The sequence below is a fragment of the Notolepis coatsorum genome, assembly GCF_963971535.1.
Source record: "Notolepis coatsorum genome assembly, chromosome: 12".
Taxonomy (NCBI): Eukaryota; Metazoa; Chordata; class Actinopteri; order Aulopiformes; family Paralepididae; genus Notolepis; species Notolepis coatsorum.
In genome coordinates, this window is record NC_140176.1 from 55,987,129 (window position 1) to 56,015,044 (window position 27,916).

Consider the following 27,916-nt stretch of genomic DNA (forward strand, 5'->3'; position numbering starts at 1 on the left):
CAATTACATCAGCATAGTATTTACCCGAAGATAGCAAGCAAGCCGTTCATAGCTCGGTTCCATTCCGTTGCTCATTCCGTACCCAACTACACATTCTGCAATCTGTTAATAAAGTTTTCAACCAGACAAATGTATAGAAAGGCTTTGTTTTATTATAACATTTGTTGCAGTAAAATCATTGTGTCTCGTTTGGCCATCCTGTGGAGCGCGCTGGTCGGCGGGCACTGCCGGGCAGCTAATGTATTAGCTTGTTGTGGTTCTGAGTTTGACTCGCATTCTCGCAAGCAGATCAATGGCGGCATGCCCCGAAGTAGAAAATGAATAAACGCTTGCCGATTGGTGGTAAGAACAGCAGGAGGTGGGTGCTAGCGGTGTGGCGTAATTGGCCGAATCGACTGTCAATCAAAATGGTTCCATTGCATTGGTTGAAAGCTCTGGTTGAGAAAATAGTATCCCGCTGCAGGCCGCCAGAATGGTTCCATTGCATTGGTTGAAAGCTCTGGTTGAGAAAATAGTATCCCTCTGCAGGCCGCCAGACGATACTGGGAGAGGGATCAGTGATACCATAAACATATTTCTTTATGTTTCCTTTTTTTAAGTAAGTAAAGAGGCCTACAAATACAAACATACACATACAAATATACAGTAGTTTCATTAAAAAAATATATATATATTAAAAAAAATATCAAAAAAAATTAAAAATACTTATTTTTTGCCACAAGTATCGGTATCGGTATCGGCCGATTGTGTTAGTTGAACAATCGGTATCGGTGGCCAATTTTCATATCGGTGCACCCCTAATAGATGCCGTCAAAGTAGTATTCATAAAAGAAGAGGGTTTCAAGGTTTCACTCTTTACTTACTGATACCGGCTCAAATCACGGAAATGACAGGCAGTTAGTTCTGCCTAGATAAAAAAAAATCACTTTGCAAATCAAATAAAATCTTTATTTTGTGCGAAATTTTACCAACTGTTATTAATTTGGACAAATTGTATATAAATATTCACAGTATTAAAATACAATACAATCCTCACACAAGTTGAAGACAATAAACAATAATAAGGATGTATTGCCCAGCCTTTAAAGGGGCACTTCACCGAAAAACAATACTGATTTTATTTTGTACATAATCTTGCAGGTCCCAAAAACTCTCAAAACATTTAATCTTAAGATTTAGTTTAGTTTGACATTTTAGTTTTTGTAAAACATGTTGTATTACCCCCTAAACAATATACATTTTCTGTTGTTCCCCTTTTAATGAGAATCTTACTGTGTTAAAGTATTCGCCAATAGGACGCTTCAGCTGAGGAGGATTCCAGAGTGAGAAATCTCTTCACTGTGTACAGACTAGAGTAGGTGTACATGAGTAGGTGCCTAGAAGCAGACTTCAGTCACAATCAACCTTGATTAGCGCGCCCTCTCGTCTCGGTGCAAAATTACTTTTGTTCTGTGTTCTGTGAGGGGAGGGGGGGGGGAAGCGAAGCACAGATTCCCCCAGCACCTGAAGAATGCCTCTCATCTCCTCTCATTTCATCCGTCTGCCGCCGAGCATCAACAACATTTCCTCTCCATTCGGTGCTCTTAATTGTTCTGCCTTAGAATCCTGTGACTCCGGCTCGCACCGCTATATTAGATTTGACTGATGTGTACGGTAGGCTAACGAGCATCTCCATGTTGTACACAAAGGGCTTCTCTCAGTGGCTGCCCCAATCATCAAGTATTTATCCTGTTTCGCGCTCCTTTGCAGGTCTGACTAGGAAGGATACAAATCACCACCTCCTTTTGAATTCCTTAATGGTTTTACGTGTACAGGCCAGGCCTCATTGCTATAGAGTGGTCTGACGGATCATTTTCAATCTTACACCGTGCCGCCCGCTACTCTATGTAGAAAATGACATCAAAGTAGGCTTTTGACATTTCACTCGGCGTGAAACGTGGCGTGGAAACGCTTGCGGCTCTATCGGGTCTCGAGGACATGTGCACATTAACCTGCTCGTCACGTTGGGGTATGACACGCTTGAGAGCGTAGTGAGCCTTGTGCGAACCGTCATGGTGGACCGTGCACGCACACGCTGAATTGTTAATGACCAGGCTATAACTCAGCAGTCTGGAACTGCGGCAATATGAATGGCGTTGACATCAGCCCACAAACGCATCTCTATTTGGAACTGAAAAGGTTTATGATTGCATTTCACCTTTTCATAACTTCATTTGCCCAATGTGAATTATAGATTTAAGGTATGCAAGATGCTTTTAATTAACGCAGAATGTTGTATGAATTATGCTTTAGAAAAATGTGGATGTGCAAGTTGAAGAAGTTTAGGATAATCTTTCTAAATGAGACCCCCCCCCCCCCCCCCATATTTGTAGGTCCAGCATAAGGGGCGCTTAGCTGCTGCCGTATCTCACGTCAGGCCTAATACTTCCATTATTTGTTGTGGACAGATTGTAGATTTAGGTTAGTAGACCTATAGCTCACATGGGTTGACATCTCCTACCTTCCCATAGCTTAGCCACTGAACGGACCCTGCGACGTGAAGTAAAGTCTCCAATTACAGTGCTTGCTAATCTAATTGACCGGCTGATTGTAATGGCTGTTAAATCAATTAAAAGGCTCCGAGTCGTAGGCCACATCCCCTTTAGATGCAGGGAAATGAGGGAACAAATTAGAAAAGAATAGCGACATTTATACTGTCCTGAAAGTGTGGCTAGACTTTCAGGCTTGGCTGGATTTACGTGATAACATTATATGCCATGGCTGCATCTTTTCCTATCATTATCCTGGCCTTGTCTGCCCCTCCTGTAAGACTTGTTGGCCCCTCCTGTAAGACATGTTGGCCCCTCCTGTAAGACTTGTTTGCCCCTCCTGTAAGACTTGTTGGCCCCTCCTGTAAGACTTGTTGGCCCCTCCTGTAAGACTTGTTGGCCCCTTCTGTAAGACTTGTTGGCCCCTCCTCTAAGACATGTTGGCCCCTCCTCTAAGACATGTTGGCCCCTCCTGTAAGACTTGTTTGCCCCTCCTGTAAGACTTGTTGGCCCCTCCTCTAAGACATGTTGGCCCCTCCTCTAAGACATGTTGGCCCCTCCTGTAAGACTTGTTGGCCCCTCCTCTAAGACATGTTGGCCCCTCCTGTAAGACTTGTTGGCCCCTCCTGTAAGACATGTTTCGGTCTCGTCATCGTTGTGGAGAGAGAGAGACAGAATGCACGTCACATGGGTGGTTTGTTCAGAGGCTTGGTTCAGTTTCAGGAAGTTGCTAAATGTTGAGCGTTATTCTGAAATCCTAGAGGTGGAAAGGAAAGCAAAACCGTATTTTTTTGTGTGTGTGCAGCACCGCTGTTTCAACATGATGTAATGATGAATGAAGAAGTGACACGTTGGCTCTTCTGTGCCGCGTGTCGGACCACTTACAGGGATCTGTTGCTGTCTATCGTGTTCTATAATGTGCTCTTCCTCATACATTTCCTTTATTGAAGAGTTTTAATGTTCATGGACCCTATTACACACTGGTAACATAATCTACCATAAACGCCTTCCCCTCCCCTACCCATGCTCCTCCTCGCCTTCCCACGTTTTTGTTCTACATGCGCTAACACTGACGAATTGTCAAATGCAAATGTGGCCTGTTCTTTGTGTGCTTGGTGTGTGTTTGTGTGTGCGTGGTATGTGTTTATCTCTGTGTGTATGCAGCAGTGTGTGTGTGTGTGCGCCCACATAACTGTATCCTAGCAGCCAGCAAGCGGCTGACATTGGCTCCTCCAGCTGTAGTCTGTGTCTTATTGTCCCTCTGTGGTGCTTGTCACCGCATGGCTTTGTAATGCAGTCAGCCTGCGCCATATAGTGTTGGAGCATTTTTATATAGTGCTGCTGCTGCACAGTGTTGGTGACCGGTGCACTTTACCCGGGAAAAGCACCATCATCTGACATGATTGTTCAATATGCGCCCTTTACTGTAGTTATCTATTGATGGGAAGGACTGGCCTTCAAGTGTGCTTCTGTAAGAGTTCTCCCACGCTGTTATTGCTTTTAAAGAGACTCTCAGCATAGCGTCGCTGGACTGATCTCAGACCAGGCCGTCGTTACAGAAGAGGATCTTCAAGGTTTCACTCTTAAGATGTTATTATTATTACTCGACGATTCCGACTCAAGTGAGGAAAGTGGTTCAAACCAAACAGTTTAGTGGAATGTTCCTACTAGATAGAACTCACTTTTCACTTTTGCATCTAATTTATTAATTTAGTCTTACCATGATATTCTTCCACCAAAATCTTAATAGCAGCCAGGGATGATGACTGAGATGGATGAAGTGACGTGACGATTGTTCCAGTGATCTATCTGTAATGCCACTCCACCATCTGTACGTAGATCATACAGGAGCCCCGTCGCACGCCATGCAGCGCTCGGGCAGAGAGATGGTCCGTCTGCCAAAATAAAAATAAATGCAATTCAGCCACAGAGAATGAATAATTAACCAGGCATGTGACGAGGCCCAGCTCAGCCTGCCACTGAGCACCAAGGTCAGAGAGGCCTTCTTATAGACCTACAGCTCCCAGAGCAGTACTCTGGGCCTCTGGTGCGGGGAAAAGGATGGGGGGGGGGGGGGGGGGGGTGTAAGCGAAAGGCTGGTGTACTAGAGGCAGCTGTCGTGTTGAGTGATGGACGGACCTTTAGGGTTGAGGATAGAGGTGTTTCCCTGTTGCTATTGGGATGCAGAGTCCAGAGATACTCTACCAAGACTCCACCTGACCTCAGTCAGCCTCGCTTTGGGCAACTCTCTGTCTTAACTGTTTGACTGTTTGACTGACTGACTGATCGGCTGACACCTACGGTGGCTGGTGCATTCATAAATTCAGTCTACCAGCCAAACGTTTTATCTTGGAATAGAAAATAGTTTTACCTGTCAAGGTGTCTAGCAGTCAGAAGACACAGACAACCTTGCCTCCCAGGGACTACATTAGGTTAAGAAACCTACCTTCTCCAAAAGACTCTCTCTCACTTTGAAACTCACAGTTTCATTTGAAAAACTATCACTAGGCCTCGGTTGTTGTAGGTGTGACTTCCTGTTTCTCTGCTGACTTAGGCTACGTTCACAATTCGTTTTTTGGGTTTGGTTCAGATTTTAGGAATATATATTTATTTATTTTTGCTCATGTGACTCTGAACATTGTGAACACCACAAATCACATGGAATTCCGATTTCGGCCACTTTCATATGTGGTTGGTCTTAAATCTGATACAGGTCAGATTAAAAAAATTAAATAAAAAAAATCAACCTCAGTTTGAACAGAATTCATGACTTTTACATCACTCATTGACATTCATCACAATTCTGTGCTGGCGAGAGTCACAATACAAACATGGAAGACAGAGCTGTCCGTGATGGAAGTGGTCTGTGGAGGGACAGTAAGGTGTTTACCATATAATTTGGGGTGATCCTTCTGTACAAGCAAAAGGAGCGTGACCATTTAAACATTTTATCATGTGAACAGCCAAACAAATTTTTTATCTGAGCAACAAATCAGGGTTTGAGCACAAAGGGTTGCAGTGTAAACATAGCCTTAGTGGGAATGCATGGTGGCTCACTGGTGATTTGTGGTGGTAGGACACTGGGCAGGGTAAGAAATAAGAATAGAAAGGAACAGAGCATATATGATATATTACACCTTGAGGGGATTGTGGTGGGTCTGTCTGATATCGTGGTGGGGATATCGGTATGTGTGGGGAAGCATTGCACTTTGTAGACCAGGGGTCCAACTCATTTTCACTGAGGGCCACATCAGCATTATGGTTGTCCTCAAAGGGCCAAAGACTGTGTAAATGTTAATGTAATGTAAAATAAATGTAACTATTCCTTTACATATTGTTAAATATATTGTTTCTGTATTTATTACTTATTCAAGTTACACATATTGCATGCATAGTACCCCATAGTACTCCATCAATCAATGATCAAACCATTCAATTAAATAACCAAGAAGAATATCATAAAATACAAGCTATGACATTAAGTTTGTTCAAAACCTTTTTGTCACAGTCAAGAGGGGCAGAACTATGGTGCAACCAACAAGTTTGAGCTGCTAAGAACATGTGGCACAGATCATTTTACAAAAACAAATGCACACAACTAGGGATGCATCGAAATTTCGGCCACCGAAAGTTTTCGGCCGAAAGAGTTTTTTCACCGAAAATATATCACCGAAACAGAAACAACCTGTAACCTAACGCGTGTTGTTGTGATGATGTCATCAAAACGTGGCTTCAGTCATTACATGCGCGCTGTTTCTATGTGTCGCACTGTTTCTATGTAAACTCAGCGCGCAACGCGTCCAATAAATGCGTCTTTAACATGCTTTATATCCTTATTTACTATATGCCCGTCGCGGTTAACTTAAGAGGGGGGGGGGGATTGTGTTTCTCACATTGACGCTGTCTGTCGTTGATAATATAATCTGAAGAGCATTATTATTATTATCATTCTCGAGAATACACGTTGCGCGTCTACTGTGCCAAAGTCAAGAGAGCGGACTAGAAAGGTGCGCTCAGTAGAGCACAGATGTCCGCCACTTGACTTGGAATTAATGTACTGTATGCATTCAGAAGTGCTGAATAAATGTTTTATCGACCCATAATAGTGATTATTTATTATTTAAGTTAAGTTTTTCCATAATCAGGTAGCTGAACAACATTGGTAAAAAAAAATTCTATTCTATGAATCATTTTCGGCCTTTCGGCATTCGGTTTTCGGCCAACTGTTTCCTATTTTCTGTATCGGTTTCGGCCAAGAATTTCCCATTCGGTGCATCCCTACACACAACCTTGCAGAGGCCATACATACAACTAATGGGAGATAGTTTGATTACAGAAAACACGTGTCTGCATGAACACACAACTGTAACTGTACTAAAAAAATACAAAATAAGGGTCGTCTCAGTTCACAACTAATATTGGTCAAGTTTTGGGAGGGACTTGTTTGCGTCCCTGCAGCTTCTGATTCAGTTAGGCGAGATGCTCGGTTATGTCACACAACATGGCAAAGTCACACAGCCAGTTTGCATCTGACAGTTCAGACAATACTTATTCAGCCACAATAAAGCTAGCTTTCACTGCTGCATGGTTTTTGGCTGTAGCTCCTGTGAACATACTCTGCTGCGATTTCAGTCTGCCTTTTAATTATTGGACACTTTGTGTCAAAATGCAGACGTAGATTGTACTCTTTGTATTTTTTTTTATCCACTTTCTGTATTTTCCTCCCATCCCAATTTAGTCGTTATGCCAATTCCCCCCTCCCCTTCCTGGTCGTTGCGAGCATGTGCCCCCCACTGGTCGGTCTAGGGAGCCCTGAAGTCTATCACATGCTTCCTCCGATACATAGGAGACAGCCAGCAGCCTCTTTTCACCTGGCAGCGAGGACTCTCATTGGTGAAGTGTAACGCGTGGGAGGTCACACTACCTTCACCATTTCCCTCCCTCGCTGTGCAGGCGCCCTGACCGACCTGTAGGAGTCGCTGTTTACAACGACCAGATTACCACCCACCGGCTTCCCTCCCGCTGACTCTGCCAATTGAGTCAGTACGACGACCGGCCAAGCCGGAGGCACTGCTGACAGCCGGATTCGATACCAGTGTCTCTGCAGTCAGGGTTAGAAATTAACATTTTTTTTCAAGGGCTTTATTTGCCCCCCTTAATTGATTTTCGGGGGCTTTTTTTTGTATTTCGGGGGCACTGAATTTTTATGATAAACGGTAGGGGTGGGACGGTTCACAAAATGGACGGTTCGGTTCGTATCACGGTTTTGGGGTCACGGTTTTCAGTTCGGTTCGATATACGTAAATTTTTATAAAAAAAAATGTAACACTCAAATCTAAACATGCTTCTCATTTATTAAAAAAAAATAAAAAAGTTTACAGTGTTAGTGTTTACAGCCTTAAATAATGTTTGGCACACAAAGACCGAACTGACTGAAAAATATAGGCTACATTTGTAGTATTAACTTAGTGCAAACAAACAATATGCTCAGCCAGCACTAGACTTTCCTTTCTTTAATATAAACACAAAAAAACAATGTCAACCATGTTTAAATTCCCTGATTGTCAGTTCTTAATGGAAAGATTCGTGTTCTGCTTGAAATTATTATGTATCTGTCTACATTTATTTAGACTAACATTATTTAAATATTGAGTGCAACTGTGGTGGATTACGTAATTCGGTGAGTTGGAACTATCTATGGGTTGGCGCCGGGTCCCCACGGACATTTTAGTGTCACGCACGCACCTTCAGCTCAGGCAATGTTATTATCAGCTCCGGTAGCTCCGGTAACGTTAGGAGGTGATGGCATGCAGTGGGAAAGCGGCAATAGTCCCGGTTGGAGTTAGTAAAACACAGTTGTATGTTAGCCTTCTTGGATGTTGAATAAACGCCTATCATTGTCTTTAAACACCCCGCCTCTCAGACTCCCATTTCCTCCTCTGCTAGCTAGTAGCTACGGTAACATTTCGTTGACTATTACCTCGCGGGCTGATTCTATAGTTAAAACGTGCGTCGTGTTGTACAAACTGCTAACGCTATGGCAAGATGTGTGTATGCCTATGTAATGTTAATGGCTATGTTTTTAAAGTAGTAATGAAGATTGATTTAGATTGTGCTTGCCATTTGTACACAAACTGACTAGCACCTGGCTCAGCTGCAGTGCTGCTGCAGCCAGTGCTCACCTCCGCCAAATGAATTTTTTTTATTTGCGCGTCATCTGAACCGTACGATACACAGACGCGCCATTACCGGATAAATATATATAATTAGTAAACTGTCAGGGGCATTTTGTGCCCCCCTTAACTGATTTTCGAGGGCATTTTGGCCATTTTCAAGGGCATTATGCCCCAAGCCCCCGTTAATTTCGAACCCTGTCTGCAGTGGTAGACAGACGCTTAGTCCGCTGTGCTACCCGGCCGCCCTTTTACAAAGGTTTTTGTAATGTGTGTACCGCAATAATTCAGCGTGATTATCCAAAATGGCCGTCTACTTTCATTCAGACGCGTGAGTCAAAACAAAGAACTTGTTCGTCTTCTTGTCTCGTAACTCGAGACCCGAAGCACGCAATGCGTTGAGTGAGGTGATGATCGAAAGGCGGCAAATAAAACTTTCCGACAATGTATTTGTTGCACGGCAAAAAATGCAGCAGACAGACGAGCGCAGACAGACGAGCGCAAACTGCCGCGACTGCCCCCGAACGCTCTCATAAAATGCCGTGGCGGGCCACGAGTTTGACACATATGGTGTGTCAGCTAGGGATGCCACTGTGAGGAAATGTTCCCACCGGTTAATAAACTCATGAGACACCGGTGTTACCGATAGGGTTGGGCATCGTTTGGATTTGAACGATTCCGGTTCCGATTCTCCATTTCGATTCCTGTTCTAAACGATTCTCGATTCCGATTATTTGAGGTGCAGGTCAAAACAGGTCACAGCTTATTTCGCAGGAGATTATTATAATTTTTTTTTAATCTTGAATTTTTTCATACTATTCACACTATCAGAACCGGTTCTCGGTGCCCAACCCTAGTTACCGGTTACACCTGACATTTTACAAGGTGATTCCTAGGGGTGGGACGATACATCGATCCAGATCGATATATTGATCTATTATCAATAATCAAATAGGATCGATGCAACTTAAAAAGATCGATACTCTTATTTTGAAAATCCGGTGATTCGTATCCGCCCCCTAACATCGTTCCCAGCTTTATTTATATCCGCCCGCGCCCAGTAGTGTGAAACTCTGTGTAGACATTACAGCAGAACAGCGCTACTAGGGATGGGTACCTTTCACATTTGAACCGATACCGGTACCTGTGAATCAATACCGGTACCCAACGGTACCTTTTTTCGGTACTTTAGTCTCAAGAAATTTTATTTACCTACCTCAGTCGTAAAAAAAAAATCCAAACTTCAAATAACTACAATTTCGACAGTTTTCGGCTTGCCATTGCTCCGACTGCTTTGTTGTTGAATCAAGTCAAATCCTAGGTAAGCATATATTGTGCGTGTGAACGTTGACATGAAAAGAAAAAAGTAAAAAAAATAAATTATTTTTTTTGGTATCTCACTTGATTCGATACTCTGTAGTACCGACGTGTTTCGGTTCGGTACCTCAAAAGTACCGAATTCGGTACCCATCCCTAAGCGCTACAGAGCGTCTATTTTGCGACCCGATATAAGTCTGTGCAGTTTTTTCCCCGCAACGGGTCAAATGCATCTAACATGCTTTGCATCGTCGCCGTTCCTTTATGCCCACGTTGCAGATCTAATTAACGTTACGTTAGCTGCTAGGGATGCCCCGATCACGTTTTTTGCCACCGATACCGATCGTCTATGAGCCATATTGGCCGATACCGATCGATACAGATCGTTTTTGGTATATAAAAAAACAAAAATATATATAGGTATATATAATTTATTTTTATTTAATTTTTTATAAAAAATATATATTATATAATCATACTTGTAGTTGTATTATCTGCGAGACATCGCCACCACGCAACAAGTCAAAATGCTCGCTATCTGCAAACAGCTCCACTGTCTGTGTGTACTCGAGTAGCCTCCAGCTACGGCCAGGATTCTCCGGCGCTGCAGCTGGACCCTATTGGTATAAATCACATTCAGCATGCCCTCAGCTCGAATACGCATCGAATCAATGTTATAAGACATTGATATCAGGAGCTATCTGTAGCTACTGCTAGCCGGCTAGATAACGTTAAGACAACGCCTCAGTGAACTATTTAGTTTAGAGCTAACGTGAGCTAACGAGTCAACGGAGGTAACTTATCATGCACTCGACTATTGCTGGAGCATTTGTTGATATCAGCAGCTATCAGTAGCTAGCCAGCTAGATAACGTTGCCTCATGTATTAGTTGACTGGGTCATTTAGTTTAAACAGTAACGTTAGCTCGGTAGGTAGCCAACGTTTGCTCACGTCGCATGCACCAGAGCAGACTGTTGCCGGAGGCAGCTGGAGCCTCTTGTTTACATGGGTGCAGGAGGGGCAGGAGGAGGAGGAGGGGCCGTACGTGTGTGTGTGTGTGTATGTGTTACTGAGGATGGACAGATAATGTTGATATTTAAACATGAATACATAATAAATATAAGAAAAACAAACCAAAAACGGTGAACAGGAGGTCTATTTGTATTAAAAACAATAGATTGTTTTTCATTTAAATGTCTGGAAGAGCTCAAAAATAAAAACGTCAATTGATATTTCCGTAGCCTTTTTTTAGTTGATCTAAATGTGACTGATTGTGTTAAATGGGCACATAATATCGTCTCATATCGATCGCAGGCACCTGAATCGAATCGTATCGTATCGTGGCAGACTTTGTGATATCGGCAAATATCGTATCGTTGTCCAAATAATCGATATCGTGATGAAACTGGTGATTCCCACCCCTAGTGATGCCCAATATCTGTAAAGCACTTATTTTGATCTTTAACGTTATTCGGCTACATTGATCCGCTGTGTCTGTCCGTCTACGTTTTTAAATTCAGTTTCAGTGCGGAGTATCCATTTGTCGGATAGAGTTGTTAGGTTCTATTTTGAAAATAAACCAACGGACGGTAATGCCTTCCGTCAATTCTCTATCCGGTCATTGACGGATCAATGTAGCTGCAGCCTTGGATCTTTAGATCTTCCCCTTACTTTGAACAATGCGAGTGCTCACAGTCCCTCTAGTGCAGCAGTTCTCAAACTACAGGTTGCGACCCAAAGTGGGGTCGTGGGTAGGTGACGGTACTTGCGCATTGGCAAGTACATTTATTTTTAAATCTATATATAGATGTATGTTCTGGCAACATATTTTGGCCAAATATGCCTCGTTTTATAAATGTGTGCTAAATAGTGCTGTAATTAAATGTTCTAATAAATATGCATGCTCAAGTTCAACAACGTGTGCTTTTATTTTGATATTCCTTAATTCCATGTTGAAATTACGCGATACATTAAGTGTGGGGTCACCAAAAAAATTCCTAAATAAAATGGGGTCGTGGTATAAAAAAGTTTGAGAACCCCTGGTCTAGTGCACGGTGAAACACACTGTTGCTGGTCTGCCTTGTGAGCTTTTATCTAGTCCAGCTGTCACTGCTGCGAGGCGGGGCCCAGCTTCCTTCATCATACAGCGTTTACAGATCGCCTCATTAATGTTAGCAGCTTCCCTATTTGCATTTGGTTTTAAATAGGGATGTCCGATATTATCGGCCTACCGATATTGGCATTAAAATGTGATATCGGAAATGATCGGTATCGGTTTAAAAAAAAATATATATATATATATATATATTTTTTTTCCCCATTTATTTAACCTTTATTTACACAGGCAAGCAAGTAAGAACAAATTCTGATTTTATTTATTGTCAAAAGTATGCATTATGTTGTGTTTTCACTACAAATTATGTAATGTTAATTACCTGAAATTATTCCGTTTTTGGGGGGGGGGGAGGGGGGGGGGGACCCTGCATATATCGGTATCTGTTGATATCGGTATTGGAAATTAAGAGTTGGACAATATCGGTGTATCGGTAAAAAAGCCAATATCGAACATCCCTAGTTTTAAATATTGCCAACTCTTTCTCTTATCGTTGTGTAACCTGTTGCGTTGAGTCTTCTTTCTCTCCCTCTCCGAAGTAGAAGTGAAATCTACTCTGCTACTCTGTGCAGACGGAGCAGACGCACGCTTTCAGTTTATAATGTTATCTGACTAAGTATTGATAACACACTTACTGTTTTACAAATGAAGAGTTTTGTTTATTTGATGAATGTGGGCACTGATATGCGAAAACTAAAATGGGTTTTTATTTCCATTAACAAAAGGAAGAAGCATACACTGGTGGGGGCGGTGGGCAAGTAATGTACTTGGTGGATGCTAAGGGCTGGGCGACTAATCGAGTTTCAATTTCAATTACGTTTTTTTCTTTCCACTATAATGAAAACAACAATCAGGATGAAGCGATTATCACATTGTTAGTTGCTCAATTTTTTTTGAAACATCTTTGGTAACTTATTATAGAAGATGACAGAAAGGCAGCCTTTGGTCGAGAAGAAAGGTCAAACAAATGCAGTTGTTATCATAGGATGTTCTCAAATCAATGAGTAATGTTGTTTAATAATCGTGGGTTTCAATATCGATCAAAATAATCGTGATTGTAATTTTTTCCATAATGGAGCAGCGCTAGTGGACACTTGAACACAGTGCAACACGGGTACCACAGACTACTAGGTTAGACATGCTCACTCAGTTGTTCCTCAGTTGCAAATCTGTTCAATAACATTACAGCAGAACATGGGGAGTATGACCGGACACAATTTCATCCTTCCTCATTTCCTGTTGTGTCAGAATGATTTCTGTCCCCCGCGCTGGCTCAAATCAACGCCGCTTCACTCGTTTCTGCGTAGTGCGCTGACTCACAGCAGAAGTTATAGCACTCGAGAATTGGTCTCGCAGGATTTCCGTGCATGTGGTTGGTATGGTCTTCTTTCCAGTGATGGTCTGTGCTTCTCACTGTCACACGGTCCAACCTTTATGAGGGTGCAGTCTTGCACACTTCCCTTAGAGTCGATCAGTAAATGGTATATGGTGCATTTATTTAGCGCTTTTATCCAAAGCGCTTTACAATTTGTTGCTCACATTTTACCCATTCACTCACGCATGCTTCGCTCAGGGGTGTCAGTGGTTCAGGAGGTAGAGCGGTCGTCTGGTTATCGGAAGGTTCCTGGTTCGATTCCCGCTCCTCCCTGGGCAACTTTGGGTGTGTCGAAGTTAACTTAACCCCTAATTGCTCCTGGTGAGCAGGTTGGCACCTTGCATGGTTGCCTCCACCATCGCTGAAATATTGTCTGACTGAAGGCTTTGCTAGAAATACTGAACATATCGAGCTAAATGTCTGCATGAATTTTGAGGTTGTAAAAGGTTTGTTTAAATATTTTGTTTGTAATATTGGAACAAAACAAACATGTAATATGAGTTGTCCAATAAGAAAGTCCAACTTTTTATGAACATACAGTATGTAGATCCCAGCTTTGAATGCAGTGTGAATTTCCCCTCTGCCTTTATAGGCTGAAGATGCAGCGGAGTAGGTAAGGGTTTAGCTTGGGCTCCATGTGTTTCTCTCTTTGTGTGACCAGCACTGTTATTGTCTGGCCTCGGCCTCTCTTTGTCTGGTAGCAGCAGTGAGCCTGTCTGATGTGTGGAACAGGGATCAGAGATGCAGTCTAGCGGAAAGTCTTCAGCCTCTCTGAGGCAGGGTGGGGTTTACTGGCTGCCTGGCTCGCTCATCTGACAGTGGCACACTTTTGATTTGTAAGTAAACACGCACGCATGCACAACACACTCGATTTACCTTTATGAATGCGGTGTTGCTCACTGATGGTTGCTCCGAGTGTGGCAGTGGCAGGCAATAGTCATTTCTTAGCACGCTTCCCTGGGTTTGCGCCTTATCTCAGCCATTCTCTGGTGAAAGTGACTGAAAGGTAGCTATCTTGCTGTACACATACATGGCTGTTAGTGTAGGTGTAATTAAAAGCGTGTATGTGTTGTTCACTGTTCAGTATGTGAAGGGACTAGGAGGATGGGGGTATGTGTGTGCTTTGCTCAGTACAGTATGTGAAGGGCCCAGGAGGATGGGGGTATGTGTCTGTGCTCCACTCAGAATGTGAAGGGCCCAGGAGGATGGGGGTATGTGTCTGTGCTCCACTCAGAATGTGAAGGGCCCAGGAGGATGGGGGTATGTGTCTGTGCTCCACTCAGAATGTGAAGGGCCCAGGAGGATGGGGGTATGTGTCTGTGCTCCACTCAGAATGTGAAGGGCCCAGGAGGATGGGGGCATGTGTCTGTGCTCCACTCAGAATGTGAAGGGCCTATAGGAGGATGGGGGTAGAGCCATATGAAATCCGCGTTCACGGAATCGCGGACGGAATCGCGGAATTGACCAATAAAAATGGAATCAACTGCAAAACGTGGAATATTGCAGAATTTGGCCTAATCTGGACTGAAATTCCGTTTTTGGGTGGAACGCTTGGTGCACACGCGACCGGGGAGGCGGACGCTAGAGCGGGTTACACACAACACAGGCAGTCTCCCAAGCGTCTCGCTGCTTCGGTGTTTACATCGTCAAGAAGCTAATAAATTCCCCAATAAGCCCTCAATTCAGAGCAGAGCAGTATCCTAATGACTTTTATGCCTCCGGCGATAAGGTGTTTTGCTAATTCTGTCAACGTTCCGTGGACTGGAGCCACAAAAACACTTGCGACACTATTGTGATTAAATAGCTATAACGTTAGGACATGATCGCTTCTTGCTAAATCTAGTGCACCCATCCATTTGTTTAATGCAAACGAGTCATTATACACTGCCCTTTATAATCGAAATAAACTTAAATAGCTATGAAACGTTTTACAGTACATAGGACTATAGATGGAAATGATAGCTTCTTGCTAAATCTGGTGCAATCCATTTGTTTAATGCAAACGATTGTCATTATACACTGTCCTTTATAAACGAAATAAACTAAAGGTGCCTAAATTATGCATTACTATATTTCATCACAATAAAATAGATATAGCTAGGCTACTGACATTGTGATAATGTCAGTAGTAGCTAGCTGTATCTATTGTTTACACTTGAAATGTGTATTTTTATTTTGTCACAATATTATTTGAAAAGTATTGTGTAAAATGTAACTGTATTTCTGAGTTGCAGCACTTAAAAACATTAAATGGACTGTTATATCATATTCAATTGTAGACATTTATTCATTCCCACTTATTAGACACTATTTCTGATGGTAAAATGAGCATAAAAAGCAAAATACAGAATTCTGAAAAAATAAAAACGGAAAAAACTGAATTTGGGAAAAAATAAAATGGAATTTTGAAAATAATAAAACGGATTTCATATGGCTCTAGATGGGGGTATGTGTCTGTGCTTTGCTCAGAATGTGAAGGGCCCAGGAGGATGGGGGTATGTGTCTGTGCTCCACTCAGAATGTGAAGGGCCTATAGGAGGATGGGGGTATGTGTCTGTGCTTTGCTCAGAATGTGAAGGGCCCAGGAGGATGGGGGTATGTGTCTGTGCTCCACTCAGAATGTGAAGGGCCTATAGGAGGATGGGGGTATGTGTCTGTGCTTTGCTCAGAATGTGAAGGGCCCAGGAGGATGGGGGTATGTGTCTGTGCTTTGCTCAGAATGTGAAGGGCCCAGGAGGATGGGGGTATGTGTCTGTGCTTTGCTCAGAATGTGAAGGGCCTATAGGAGGATGGGGGTATGTGTCTGTGCTCCACTCAGAATGTGAAGGGCCCAGGAGGATGGGGGTATGTGTCTGTGCTCCACTCAGAATGTGAAGGGCCCAGGAGGATGGGGGTATGTGTCTGTGCTCCACTCAGAATGTGAAGGGCCCAGGAGGATGGGGGTATGTGTCTGTGCTTTGCTCATTATGTGAAGGGCCCAGGAGGATGGGGGTATGTGTCTGTGCTCCACTCAGAATGTGAAGGGCCTATAGGAGGATGGGGGTATGTGTGTGCTCCACTCAGAATGTGAAGGGCCTATAGGAGGATGGGGGTATGTGTGTGTGCTCCACTCAGAATGTGAAGGGCCTATAGGAGGATGGGGGTATGTGTGTGCTCCACTCAGAATGTGAAGGGCCTATAGGAGGATGGGGGTATGTGTCTGTGCTCCACTCAGAATGTGAAGGGCCTATAGGAGGATGGGGGTATGTGTCTGTGCTCCACTCAGAATGTGAAGGGCCCAGGAGGACGGGGGTATGTGTCTGTGCTCCACTCAGAATGTGAAGGGCCCAGGAGGACGGGGGTATGTGTGTGCTCCACTCAGAATGTGAAGGGCCTAAGTGGATGGGGGCATATTCACTGGCTGCTCTCCTTCCGCCTCTGCCGTCTGTCCAGTGTAATGGAGCTTTATATATGGGATGAGCTATATTCAGCACCAGAGCTATTTTGGGATCATGGATTGATAGGGAATGATGTTGGTACTGATGCTCTGATGCCACGTTTTCACAGCTGATAACGGATTTCTGAGTCCCTACCTCCTAGGGCTTTCCTCCTCGACTAAAGAAATTCTAATAATAGTCATAGAATTTGTCGACTAATCGATTAGTTGATTTCATAGACACATTTAACCTCTTAACAGCTCCCAAAATTGTCCGTTTTAGTTTTTGAGGACTGCATACTTTCTTTGCAAACCAAAATACTATGCTTTATACTTATAGCACATGCATGGGCCTGGTCTCTTTTGAAAGATGACATTCTGAAGTTTCTGATGCAATAAAGAAATAGAGTAACATAGGTCTGAACCAAAAATTGGTATGGCTGAAAAGACATCCTGGGTCCATAGCCTGATGTCCAAATTTCATAAAAATCAGTTCAGAAATGAGTGATTAGGATTTAGGAGCAATTTTGGTAAAATGTGTAGCGTTCCTGGTTTCCTTTTCCTCATAGAGTTCAATTAATTCTGTGGTTTTTCTCTTGTTTTCAATCATGACTTTTCACCTAGATCCCTGATTCGTACATCCTCACGTGGGGTATCATTAGAGAGCCACACTCATTGGCTACAACCCTTTCCAATCATTTTCGAGATCGCCAAATGATTGAGAGTCGGGAGTGGTATTTGCGCAATACCGTGTACTTCGGCACACGCCTCACACATATCGGCATGTAACTCGAGAACCACTGAACAGATTGTCACTTGAAACGGCTATCGACAGGCAACAAATAGGGCTTTAATTCGATATATATATATTGTATTAAAAAATATGCACACCCGAGCCACTAGAGGTCGCCAAACTGCCGGTGGAAAATCGTCCTCAAGAGGGCCCACATGTGGACAAAAAAAAGAAAAAAGGAAATCCACATGCAATAATGCAGAAGGACCTCTTTTAAACCTACTTCTTACCAGAGATGTCCTCATAATCTTTTCAGGAAATAACTCCTTTAGCACGGAAAAAATGCATACAAACGTACTAATGGACTAAGACCAAACTGACCGACTAATCAACTATTAGGGCTTCTAAGTCACCTTCTAAGTTCTAAGTAGGATTTCTGCTGGTACAGAGTACAGATCTGATCCTTTGCTTTTGGCCATATGCTGAACAACAGAGGCCTTGTTTGTGTAGTTCTCTTGTCTTCCAGCATGGCTACCTGTAACATAGCAAGCATTGTTTTGTACAGGGTAAGGGAAGAGACAACAGTTGCTATGTGCAAAACAGCGGTTGCTATGTGTTCATATATGAGAATGATATCAACAAAAACATAATACTTTGGTGTCTTTTATTACTGGATCTTGTACCTACTTTTTTTCACCTACTTTTCTTTTGATTGTGTTACCAATGGTTACAGGCAGCCATGCTGGAAGATAACTACACAAACATTCCGTGCAAGGCCTACATGCTGGAGACTTAAAAAATGTGATTTAGGGTCATCGGACAACAATATATTGAGATATAACCTAGTCCATTTCTTCTCCATGAGTGAGGTCTCTTACATTCTTCTATGTGACAAAAATGCAGATATCTTTCACATGTGGCTCTTGATCTTGGGTTCTAGTTTTGTTAGATTGAGTGTGTGGTACAGGCCCCACATTGGTATACCGGTACATCCTTGTGTTAGCTAGAGATAATTGAGTCCACCAGCCCAACACTAACCTCCACATATTTGGAATACCACCACCACTGTTTACTCTGAGGGTGTTCTTTGTTCCCCCAATCTTCAGTGCCTTAAAATGAACGACCAGGCTAATGTTATTACGTGAATCACCGCTTGTGTCGTTGAGCTGCTTCAATTTCCTTTTTTATTATTGTCTCTTCTTAAGTGGCTCATAATGGGGTCGCGGCAGGAATGTGTCCGATTAATCGAAGAGGTTTTTCCTCAATGCTTAATTGATCTAAAGCTTCATAATCGGCCTTCAAAGTAGTTTTTTCTGATTTTTCAGATTGTAAAGGTTTTAGCTGGACTGTTAGAAATATGCTGGAAAGAAGTAAAAGTTTACAGGGTTCAGCCTAGTAAACGATGATAATGAATACAGTGCACATGTCCAATAATACATAAAATACATAATGAACTGGTGCAAGAAGTTGACAAAAGTAATTATTCTGTTGTAACAACGATGGGATAATCCACTCCCAAGTGTTTTCCCTGACCGCTGTCATATCTTGGTTCCAGGTACAAGAGAGTCTTCTCAGTGGGCACCCACGGCATCACCACATACAACCCCACAACGCTAGAGGTGACGAACCAGGTCAGTATGCAACAAGCTACCCACAAATGGTACTCGACACAGTTGATATGTGTCTTGTATAGCTACTGAGAAATGGTATTCTACACAGTACACAGTCAATGTGTCTAATAAAGCTACCCAGAAATGGTACTCGACACAGTCAATATGTGTCTAATAAAGCTACCCAGAAATGGTACTCGACAGTCAATATGTGTCTAATAAAGCTACCCAGAAATGGTACTCGACACAGTCAATACGTGTCTAATAAAGCTACAGATAAATGGTACTCGACACAGTTAGTGGGACCCTCTCGAAAAACTACATACTGTATCAAGTGGTTTTCCCAATAAAGAATTTCAATATACACTTAATATGTGTCTAATAAAGCTACAGATAAATGGTATTTGCTAAGTACAGTAAACGTACTGGAATGTGTCATGGTGATAGTGGTGTGGACACATACCAGCAACTTGTAAAGTTTCACAGTACATACCAACGTGCATGGTACAAGGACAGTGGTACATCACTGGACAGTACAAGATATAACAGTATGTGATAATAGACACACAATAGGCATGTTTATTAAAATGGACTTTGGTTTTATGTGAATGTAGTCGTGATTTTTTCCCCGCTTTCTCATTGTTCCCTCTTGTGATGCTAGTGGCCTTATGGAGACATCTGTGGCATCGCCCCGGTAGGGAAGGGCCAAGGCACGGAGTTCAACCTCACATTCCGCAAGGGCGGCAAGAAGTCCGAAACGCTCAAGTTCTCCACGGAACACCGGACAGAGCTGCTTACAGAAGCACTGGTGAGGAACAACACTAACACCTGTACACAATACTAAGACCTGTACACAATACTAACACCTGTACACAATACTGAGAACTGTACACAACACTAAGCAACTGTACACAACACTAAGACCTGTACACAACACTAAGACCTGTACACAATACTAACACCTGTACGCAACACTAAGCAACTGTAAACAACACTGAGAACTGTACGCAACACTGAAAACTGTACACAATACTAAGACATGTACACAACACTAAGAATGTACACAACACCAAGAACTGGACAATTTAGGTACCAACAAATATACAACAAGCCAAGTCATGGACACATTGAATAAATACATTTGAATTGTATGGATGTAAGTGTGCGGGTTGACTCTCTCCAAAGGTAATTATAAAACCTATAGCTCGATGAGCAGTAGGGATGGGTACCGAATTCGGTACTTTTGAGGTACCGAACCGAAACACGTCGGTACTACCGTGTATCGAATCAAGTGAGAAACCGATTTTTATTTTATTTTTTTTATTTTTTTCTCTTTTTTTTACTTTTTTCTTTTCATGTCAACGTTCACACGCACAATATATGCTTACCTAGGATTTGACTTGATTCAACAACAAAGCAGTCGGAGCAATGACAAGCCGAAAACTGTCGAAATTGTAGTTATTTGAAGTTTGGATTTTTTTTTTACGACTGATGTAGGTAAATTAAATTTCTTGAGACTAAAGTACCGAAAAAAGGTACCGTTGGGTACCGGTATCGATTCACAGGTACCGGTACCGGTATCGGTTCAAATGTGAAAGGTACCCATCCCTAATGAGCAGTAGTCTCTACATAATGAAAACCTATAGCTCGCTGAGCAGTAGTCTCTACATAATGGACACGATCATTAATTCATTCAGCGCCTAGGGGTCGCTGTTTACCTTCTGGGTAGAACGTCATCGCTTTGTTCAATGGGGAGAAAGCCAAACTTGCGAGTGCTAAAACTATATGAAATATTATAGCTATGGATCTAATACACCCGTCGATTGTCAGTGAGTTTCTTCCAGTCAACATGCACAAAACAGATAATTTTTTCATACATACATTTCCGTTTTATACCGTGATGAATATGAGTATATTTCCAGAGCGTTCTGTCTAATCTCAAGAAACTTGAGCAAACTGCGCTTAGAAATCGTGCCATTTGTCGCTTGATTTATGAATCGCTCTGAAAATAACGCTAGATTATCGGTATTATATGTGTCATTATGCACGATACAGAAGCAGGGCTGAAAATCGCTTCTCAGTGCCTTGGCCGCAGCCAACGGCAGAAACACACACACACCCACACACACACGCTCCGATGGTGGCGAAAGAAACATCTGATCAACCCAAGATTGGTAACATAGAGTCCTTACCTGGTCTCTGATGTACTGCAAAAAGATTAATCCAATTCCTGATCGCCATTCCAAATATTGATCGTGTTTATTGATCCAACGTTATTTGTCCAAAATGCATAATCCACGCTGCTCTGAGTGTCCCAAATCCATGTGTTATAACGTTAGTCTTGCCCGAGAAGGAAAACCTGGACCGGACTTGTTAGATCGCTGCACAGCCCAAGGGGGAGGGATTTCAATGATGTGCAATACCGGCTGGAAGGCGTAGGTGGCGGTATTTGCCCTTTGCGAGCTCAGACCCATTCCCAATGATAACATCAGGCTGGATGGATGAAAAATGAATGGATATAGCGAATAAAAGAAATAACGATTAAAACCCGACTTTTCTCATGATTGGCGCTCAACACATGGCGAGTTAACCCGACTTTTCTCGTGAATGGCGCTGAATGAGTTAACACTTTGATCGCCATGGTTAAATTCATAATTTACCATCCCTAGCCAGCTCTATTTGTCTATGGAGAAGTTCCCCTTCTTTGCAGGGCTATAACTTTTTAAATTCTATTGCTAAATTGACATTATTATGGCCCATTCAATGTCCTATATCCATTGTTCAGGGTGTAGCAACGTTATACTTTTTCATTCACATATTCATACTAAAATATGGTCTAAAGTATAAGTATGTTTTTATCGTTTTCTGCAGCTTTCTCCAGAACTTGATTTATAGCCCCAAATGCATTATATTGATGATCAAATACAGTTTGGTAGCGATCGGTGCCAGATAAAAAATTTCAACTGGAGGTACTTCTAGAAGTTACTACGTATGATCTGATGATGGGCGGGGGGTCGTTTATAATTCCGTGGGCAACGTTATATCATTCACCTAGTGTGGGTCATATGATCATCAGAGCAGTTTATATGGAACACGTTAGAAAATAACGCTGGATCTTACCATATCTTCCTCGCGCCGTTGGACGATCAGCTTGGAGTAGACAGTTTTCGATTATGGGATGTTGATCTAGATGAACCATTTCCAGGTTGTATAATACTATATACGTCCAAATAACGTTGTTTATTGAGTTAGGGCGAGCGATTGATTATCCAGTGTGTCGAGATGGAGTCCGGCTAACGATCGCGAGTGCCCGGACGAAATATGGATGAGCACTTCCTGTTTGGCGCGTCACTTCCTCTTGGCCGATCTGCTGATCGGCCACCAGATGGCGCTCTTGAACCATTAGAGAGTTGAGTGGAGATCAGCAGTATATCTCAGGTCCCCGGAGGAGAAATATGATTTCGATCACAGATTTTTGAAATATTGATATCAAAGACGTGTTACGGCGTCTTCGGCAGAATGAGCATGGCGGGCAATGACGAGTTACGGCGTTTCCGGCGATTAAAGTGTTAACAGGGTGTGAGCGCTATTGTCTTTGAACGTGCACCCAGTGACTGATTCACATTTCATATTCAACAGGTGAGTTCATATGTATTGTGACTTAAGAGAGATGTATGTTCGCAGTCACTAAGTGGAGAAGGGGTTAAAGGATTAAATACGTTTTCCTACTCCTTTTCGGACATGTTGGGTTGATATTATTTGTTTTAACTGTTTTTTGTTTGTTGTTTTTTAATAAATGTAATATTCAATTTCATGTGTTTGTAATAAATAAATATAATAATAATAATAATAATAATAATAATAATAATAATAATAATAATAATAATAATACAAATTATACATGCATGTTAATATAAGTATTCCAATTATAAATTGGCATGATGTAAACACCATACCCCGTTTACAGTAGCAGGGATAAGCTCATGGAGAAACCTGAATATAATTGCTGGAAACTGCCCATTATGTAACATTGTTACTCAGCTGAAAGAGTTGTACCCTTCCTGCTGACTTGTCGTACAGAACCTGTAAGTCGCTTTGGATAAAAGCGTCAGCTAAATTACTAAATGTAAATTTTGCCGGGATGCTGAGGCCTTGGCCATATTCACACGGTGGCCATTTTGCTCTTATGTGATGGCCAGGTTGGGATTTATTTCCACCCTGTTCCCACCTTGGGTCAATGCTATCTTGTTTACTGTTGGGTTTTGAGCTCTGTGTGAGTTTTCATGGTACACACCCAAATGGCAGTTCCCGGTTTAAGATTTTGCTGTGTCGACGACAAGAAATTGCATCAGACAAATGACACAATGTGCGGTCCGTGCACAGCTTAGCATTGCAGTGCTTGCAGATCATAGGTTCTTTTGATGTAGCAGTTTCATAAAATAAGATAAGATGAGATAAGATACTGTATGCCTTTATGGAAATTCGGTTGTCATAGCAGCATTGGGGAGGGGAGGTACAGGTATGGGCAGGGTAATAGTAGAAAGACATAAATATAAGCAATAAAGTTTTATCTGAATATAAAACTATGAGAAAAGATAAATGGTGTAAACAATATAATTCATTAAGAAAAATTAACAACGGTGCAAATTAGGGTCTTGCACAACATGCACTACCACCAGAGAAGCCAGACACGTCAGACCCATGGAATGCCAACGCAGGGTATCTCTTCCTTGGGTCGGAAACAGACACACTGATAAATAAACAAATAGCCTCCCGGCAAGAATGGTTCATGGAGTCGATCTGACTTCCCATGGTGACGTGTCGGTGGTCTCATTTCTCATTCTGCACTATTAATGTGATCACATCGCCAGGAATTCATAGTGGGATGACCATATTTAATTTAATTTAATTTCAAACCTTTATTTCAACTCTCAAGACATTGAGGTTACCCTCATTTACAGCGGCAACAAGCTTACAAAACATGACATAGTTTATCAGCATAATAAAAATAATAATAAACCATAGAAGATCAGCTAAGACGGTTACAAGTCGACACACAGTGGTCTGAGATCCTACTTTTAAACGCAGAAAAAGAAGGAAGAATCTTCAGCTTCAGAGTCAGTTGGAGGACATTCCAGGTGTTTGAAGCATCAGAGGAAAAAGCAGTTTTCCCTAGTTCAGAGCAAACTGAAGGAACCCTAAGAACCAACCAGTAATTTGAACATGTAGAATAGGTTCCAGAATTCCATTCCAACATTGCTGTGATGTATGGCGGAAGTTTACCAATGAGGGCTTTAAAAAATAAACAAATACCAATGACCATTATGCCTTTCCACCAGAGAAGCCCATCCAAACGTTTCTTGCACAAGTATCTTGTGTTTTATCCTAAGTATACATTTACTTTATCAACCACCCGACAAGTTGTCCGTGTGATAAAATCAACTCATCGAGTTAAGAGTTCTAAGAATATGTTGAGGCTGGAGATTCCTGTAGTTTAAGTTTAAGTTTATTTGGATCCCCATTAGCCACAGCAGTGCTGGGGCTATTCTTCCTAAACGAGGATGAGCCAACAGTGTCTTTTCTCGTTTAGTGACGAATACATTGAATTGTTGCAGTGTTTCTCCTACACACATTCGTTTAGTGGTGGCCCAGTCCAAATACGATTCCCCAAAGTGATACAATAACACATTAAAGGCCCAATCTGGGATTTAGTTTTCAAAGTATGGGAAGCCCACCTCCAATTGTGCGCTCGGCTGAACACTCTCTGTAGTCTGCTGCGGTCTTGTGTGGTGCTATTCCCAAACCAGGAGGTGACGTTACCAGTCAGGATGCTCTCTATTGTGCACGAGTAGAAGTTCTTGAGGATATTCGGACTCATTTTGAACTTCCCTAGGCGCCTAAGGAAGTAGAGGCGTTGTCGTGCCTTCTTCACTACACTGTCAATGTGTGTGGTCCATGTCATTAGGGCTGGGCGATATGGAAAAAAATCATATCGCGATAACGATATGATAATTTTATTTTATTTCTCGATATCGATAATTATCGAATTGTTATAAGTATAAATTTTTTTTTTTTTTTTTTTTTTTTTTTTTTTTACAACAGATGTATGATTATTTTGCAGCAATTCTTTGTCATTGCCGCCATCTTTAGTGTTACATCCCCTCACACTCCAGTTCTCAGGCTGCAGCTGGTTTAAAAGCTAAAGTAAACCGGCTTCTCTGCTGGCTGTGGCTCCAGAGGAGTTGAACAGTTCTGGCTCTGCTAGTTTATTTTCGATCTTTTGGCGCTTTTTTGGTGGACAAACCACCGCACATGTGCACTGTGACTCGTGACTGGAGTCTAGTTCTGCTAGCACACATAGCCTACTGTGTACAGACGGTTTCAAAATGTATTTTAAATTAGAAAGCAAACAAAATAAATGGACAAGAGAAAAAGAAATCTGAATTTGGTCAGTATTGTCATTTGGACAAGCAAAGCCATTACTTTAAGTTGCAGGCAAGAAAGACAAGTCTGTCCACTGTCTCTGGTTTTAAAACTGCCCTGTTGCAAAAAAAATTTATTATTATTTATTTCGATATTCGATATCGATTATTAAAATATATCGCGATATTTATCGTTATCGTTATATCGCCCAGCCCTATGTCAAGTCCTTGGATATGTGGACTCAGAGGTACTTAAAACGGCTCACTCTCTCGACCGGTGCCCCTTCGATGCTGAGGGGGCTGTAGTCGCTGGCCCCGACTTCCTAAAGTCCACAATCATCTCTTTCGGTTTACTGACGTTCAGGGAGAGGCTGTTCTCCCGACACCACCGCGCCAGGTCCTCTACCTCTTCCAGGTAGGCCCTCTCATCGTTTGCAGAGATCAGGCCCACCACAACTGTGTCGTCAGCAAATTTGATGATTGTGTTGTTGTTCCGCTGTGCCACACAGTCGTGTGTGTACAGCGAGTAGAGGAGGGGGCTCAGAACACAGCCCTGGGGGGCCCCTGTGTTGAGAGTGATGGATGAGGAGGTGCAGTTGCCTGCTCTCACCACCTGGGGTCTTCCTGTCAGGAAGTCTAAGACCCACTGGCAGAGGTCATAGTTCAAGCCCAGGTCCCTGAGCTTGGCTACGAATTTGGAGGAGACTATGGCATTGAATGCTGAGCTGTAGTCGATGAATAGCATTCTCACATAGTTCCCCTGCCTTTTGTCCAGGTGTGATGCTGCTGTGTGCAGCACATGGGCTATGGCGTCCTCCGTGGACCTGTTGGAGCGATATGTAAATTGCAGGGTGTTGGAGGGGGGAACAGATGTAGCCCTTCACTAGCTTCTCAAAGCACTTCATGGCTATGGAGCTAAATACCACCCATTTGTTTACATTTGGATCACTGATTGGGCCTTTCGTCCTACTGTTAATTTCTGTGTATCTTACCCTCCCCAGCCTCCTCCCTCCTGGAAAACACTTCACTGGGGTGATTAAGTTTAACACGTAGGTTGACGTGATTATATGAATTTTATTTTTTCTATATTCCACAGAGATTCAGAACAGACTTCTCAGAAGGGAAGATTACTGGCAGGGTGAGTACACTATGGAAAGTATGTACAGCCTACACCTATGGCCAGTTTAGCATGTACAGCTGGGATTTCATCAAGGAGAGAGAGAGAGAGAGAGATTTTTTTACTTGTCTGTCGGGTGTCCCCCCCCCTCACAGCGCTACAACTGTTACAAGCACCACTGGAGCGACGCGCGGAAGTCTATCAGTTTAGAGGTGACGCCGGGGGGCATTGACCAGATCGAGCCCCAGTCCAACCGGGTGGTATGTTCCTACGACTACCGCTGCGTAGAGGGCTTCGCCGAGGTCTCCGACTACCAGGGGGGCTTCTGCATCCTCTATGGTGGCTTCAGCAGGCTGGTACGTGGTACTGTGTGTGTGTGCATTATATACAGTCTCTTTCATTTTGCAGCACCTGTCCTGATAACAGTTGTTTATTTACATTCGTCACAGTATTTGCAGCAGAGGCCGTTAGCATAATGTTGATGGTTTAGTTTATGGCTTTTCACAGGAAGCGGCGTCTTGTCTGCTTAACTGACTATCTCTCTCCCTCCCCCTCTCTCTATTTCTCTCTCCCTCCCTCTTTCTCTCTCTCTTTCTCTCTCCCTCCCTCTCTCTCTTTCCATCTTTCTCCCCCCCCCCTTCTTTCTCTCCCCCTCCCTCTTTCCCTCTCTCTCCCTCTTTCTCTCCTCTCCCTCTCTCTGTCCCTGTCCCCCTCTCTCTGTCCATGTCCCTCTCTCTCTCCCTCCCCCCTCTCTCTCCCTCTTTCTCTCCTCTCCCTCCCTGTCCCCCTCTCTCTGTCCCTGTACTCTCTCTCTCTCTCTCTCTCTCTCTCTCTCTCTCTCTCTCTCTCTCTCTCTCTCTCTCTCTCTCTCTCTCTCAGCATCTCTTTGCATCAGAGCAACGCGATGACATCATCCGCAGTGCCATCGAGCACGCCGGGAACTTCATTGGCATCACGCTGCGGCTCAGGAAGGATGTGCTGACGTTCGAGGACTTCGCAACGGACCGCCTGGGGAAGTACAGCTCGGACGAGAGCATCACGTCGCTGGCCGAGTTTGTGGTGCAGAAGATCTCACCGCGCCACATGGTCAGAGCACACTTGGTTTTTACACCA

General features: G+C 42.9%; 1 protein-coding gene across 2 annotated transcripts in view; it reads left to right on the forward strand.

Moving 5' to 3' along the window:
- dnajc13 (DnaJ heat shock protein family (Hsp40) member C13) overlaps positions 1-27,916 on the forward strand; it is a 105,900-nt gene that overhangs the window by 14,299 nt on the left and 63,685 nt on the right. For both annotated transcript variants that reach the window (XM_084326410.1, XM_084326411.1), the window contains exons 3-7: positions 19,210-19,285; positions 19,926-20,072; positions 26,783-26,824; positions 26,959-27,159; positions 27,683-27,889. In XM_084326410.1, coding sequence (XP_084182536.1) covers positions 19,210-19,285; positions 19,926-20,072; positions 26,783-26,824; positions 26,959-27,159; positions 27,683-27,889 — 673 coding nt within the window. The remainder of the gene's footprint in view (positions 1-19,209; positions 19,286-19,925; positions 20,073-26,782; positions 26,825-26,958; positions 27,160-27,682; positions 27,890-27,916) is intronic.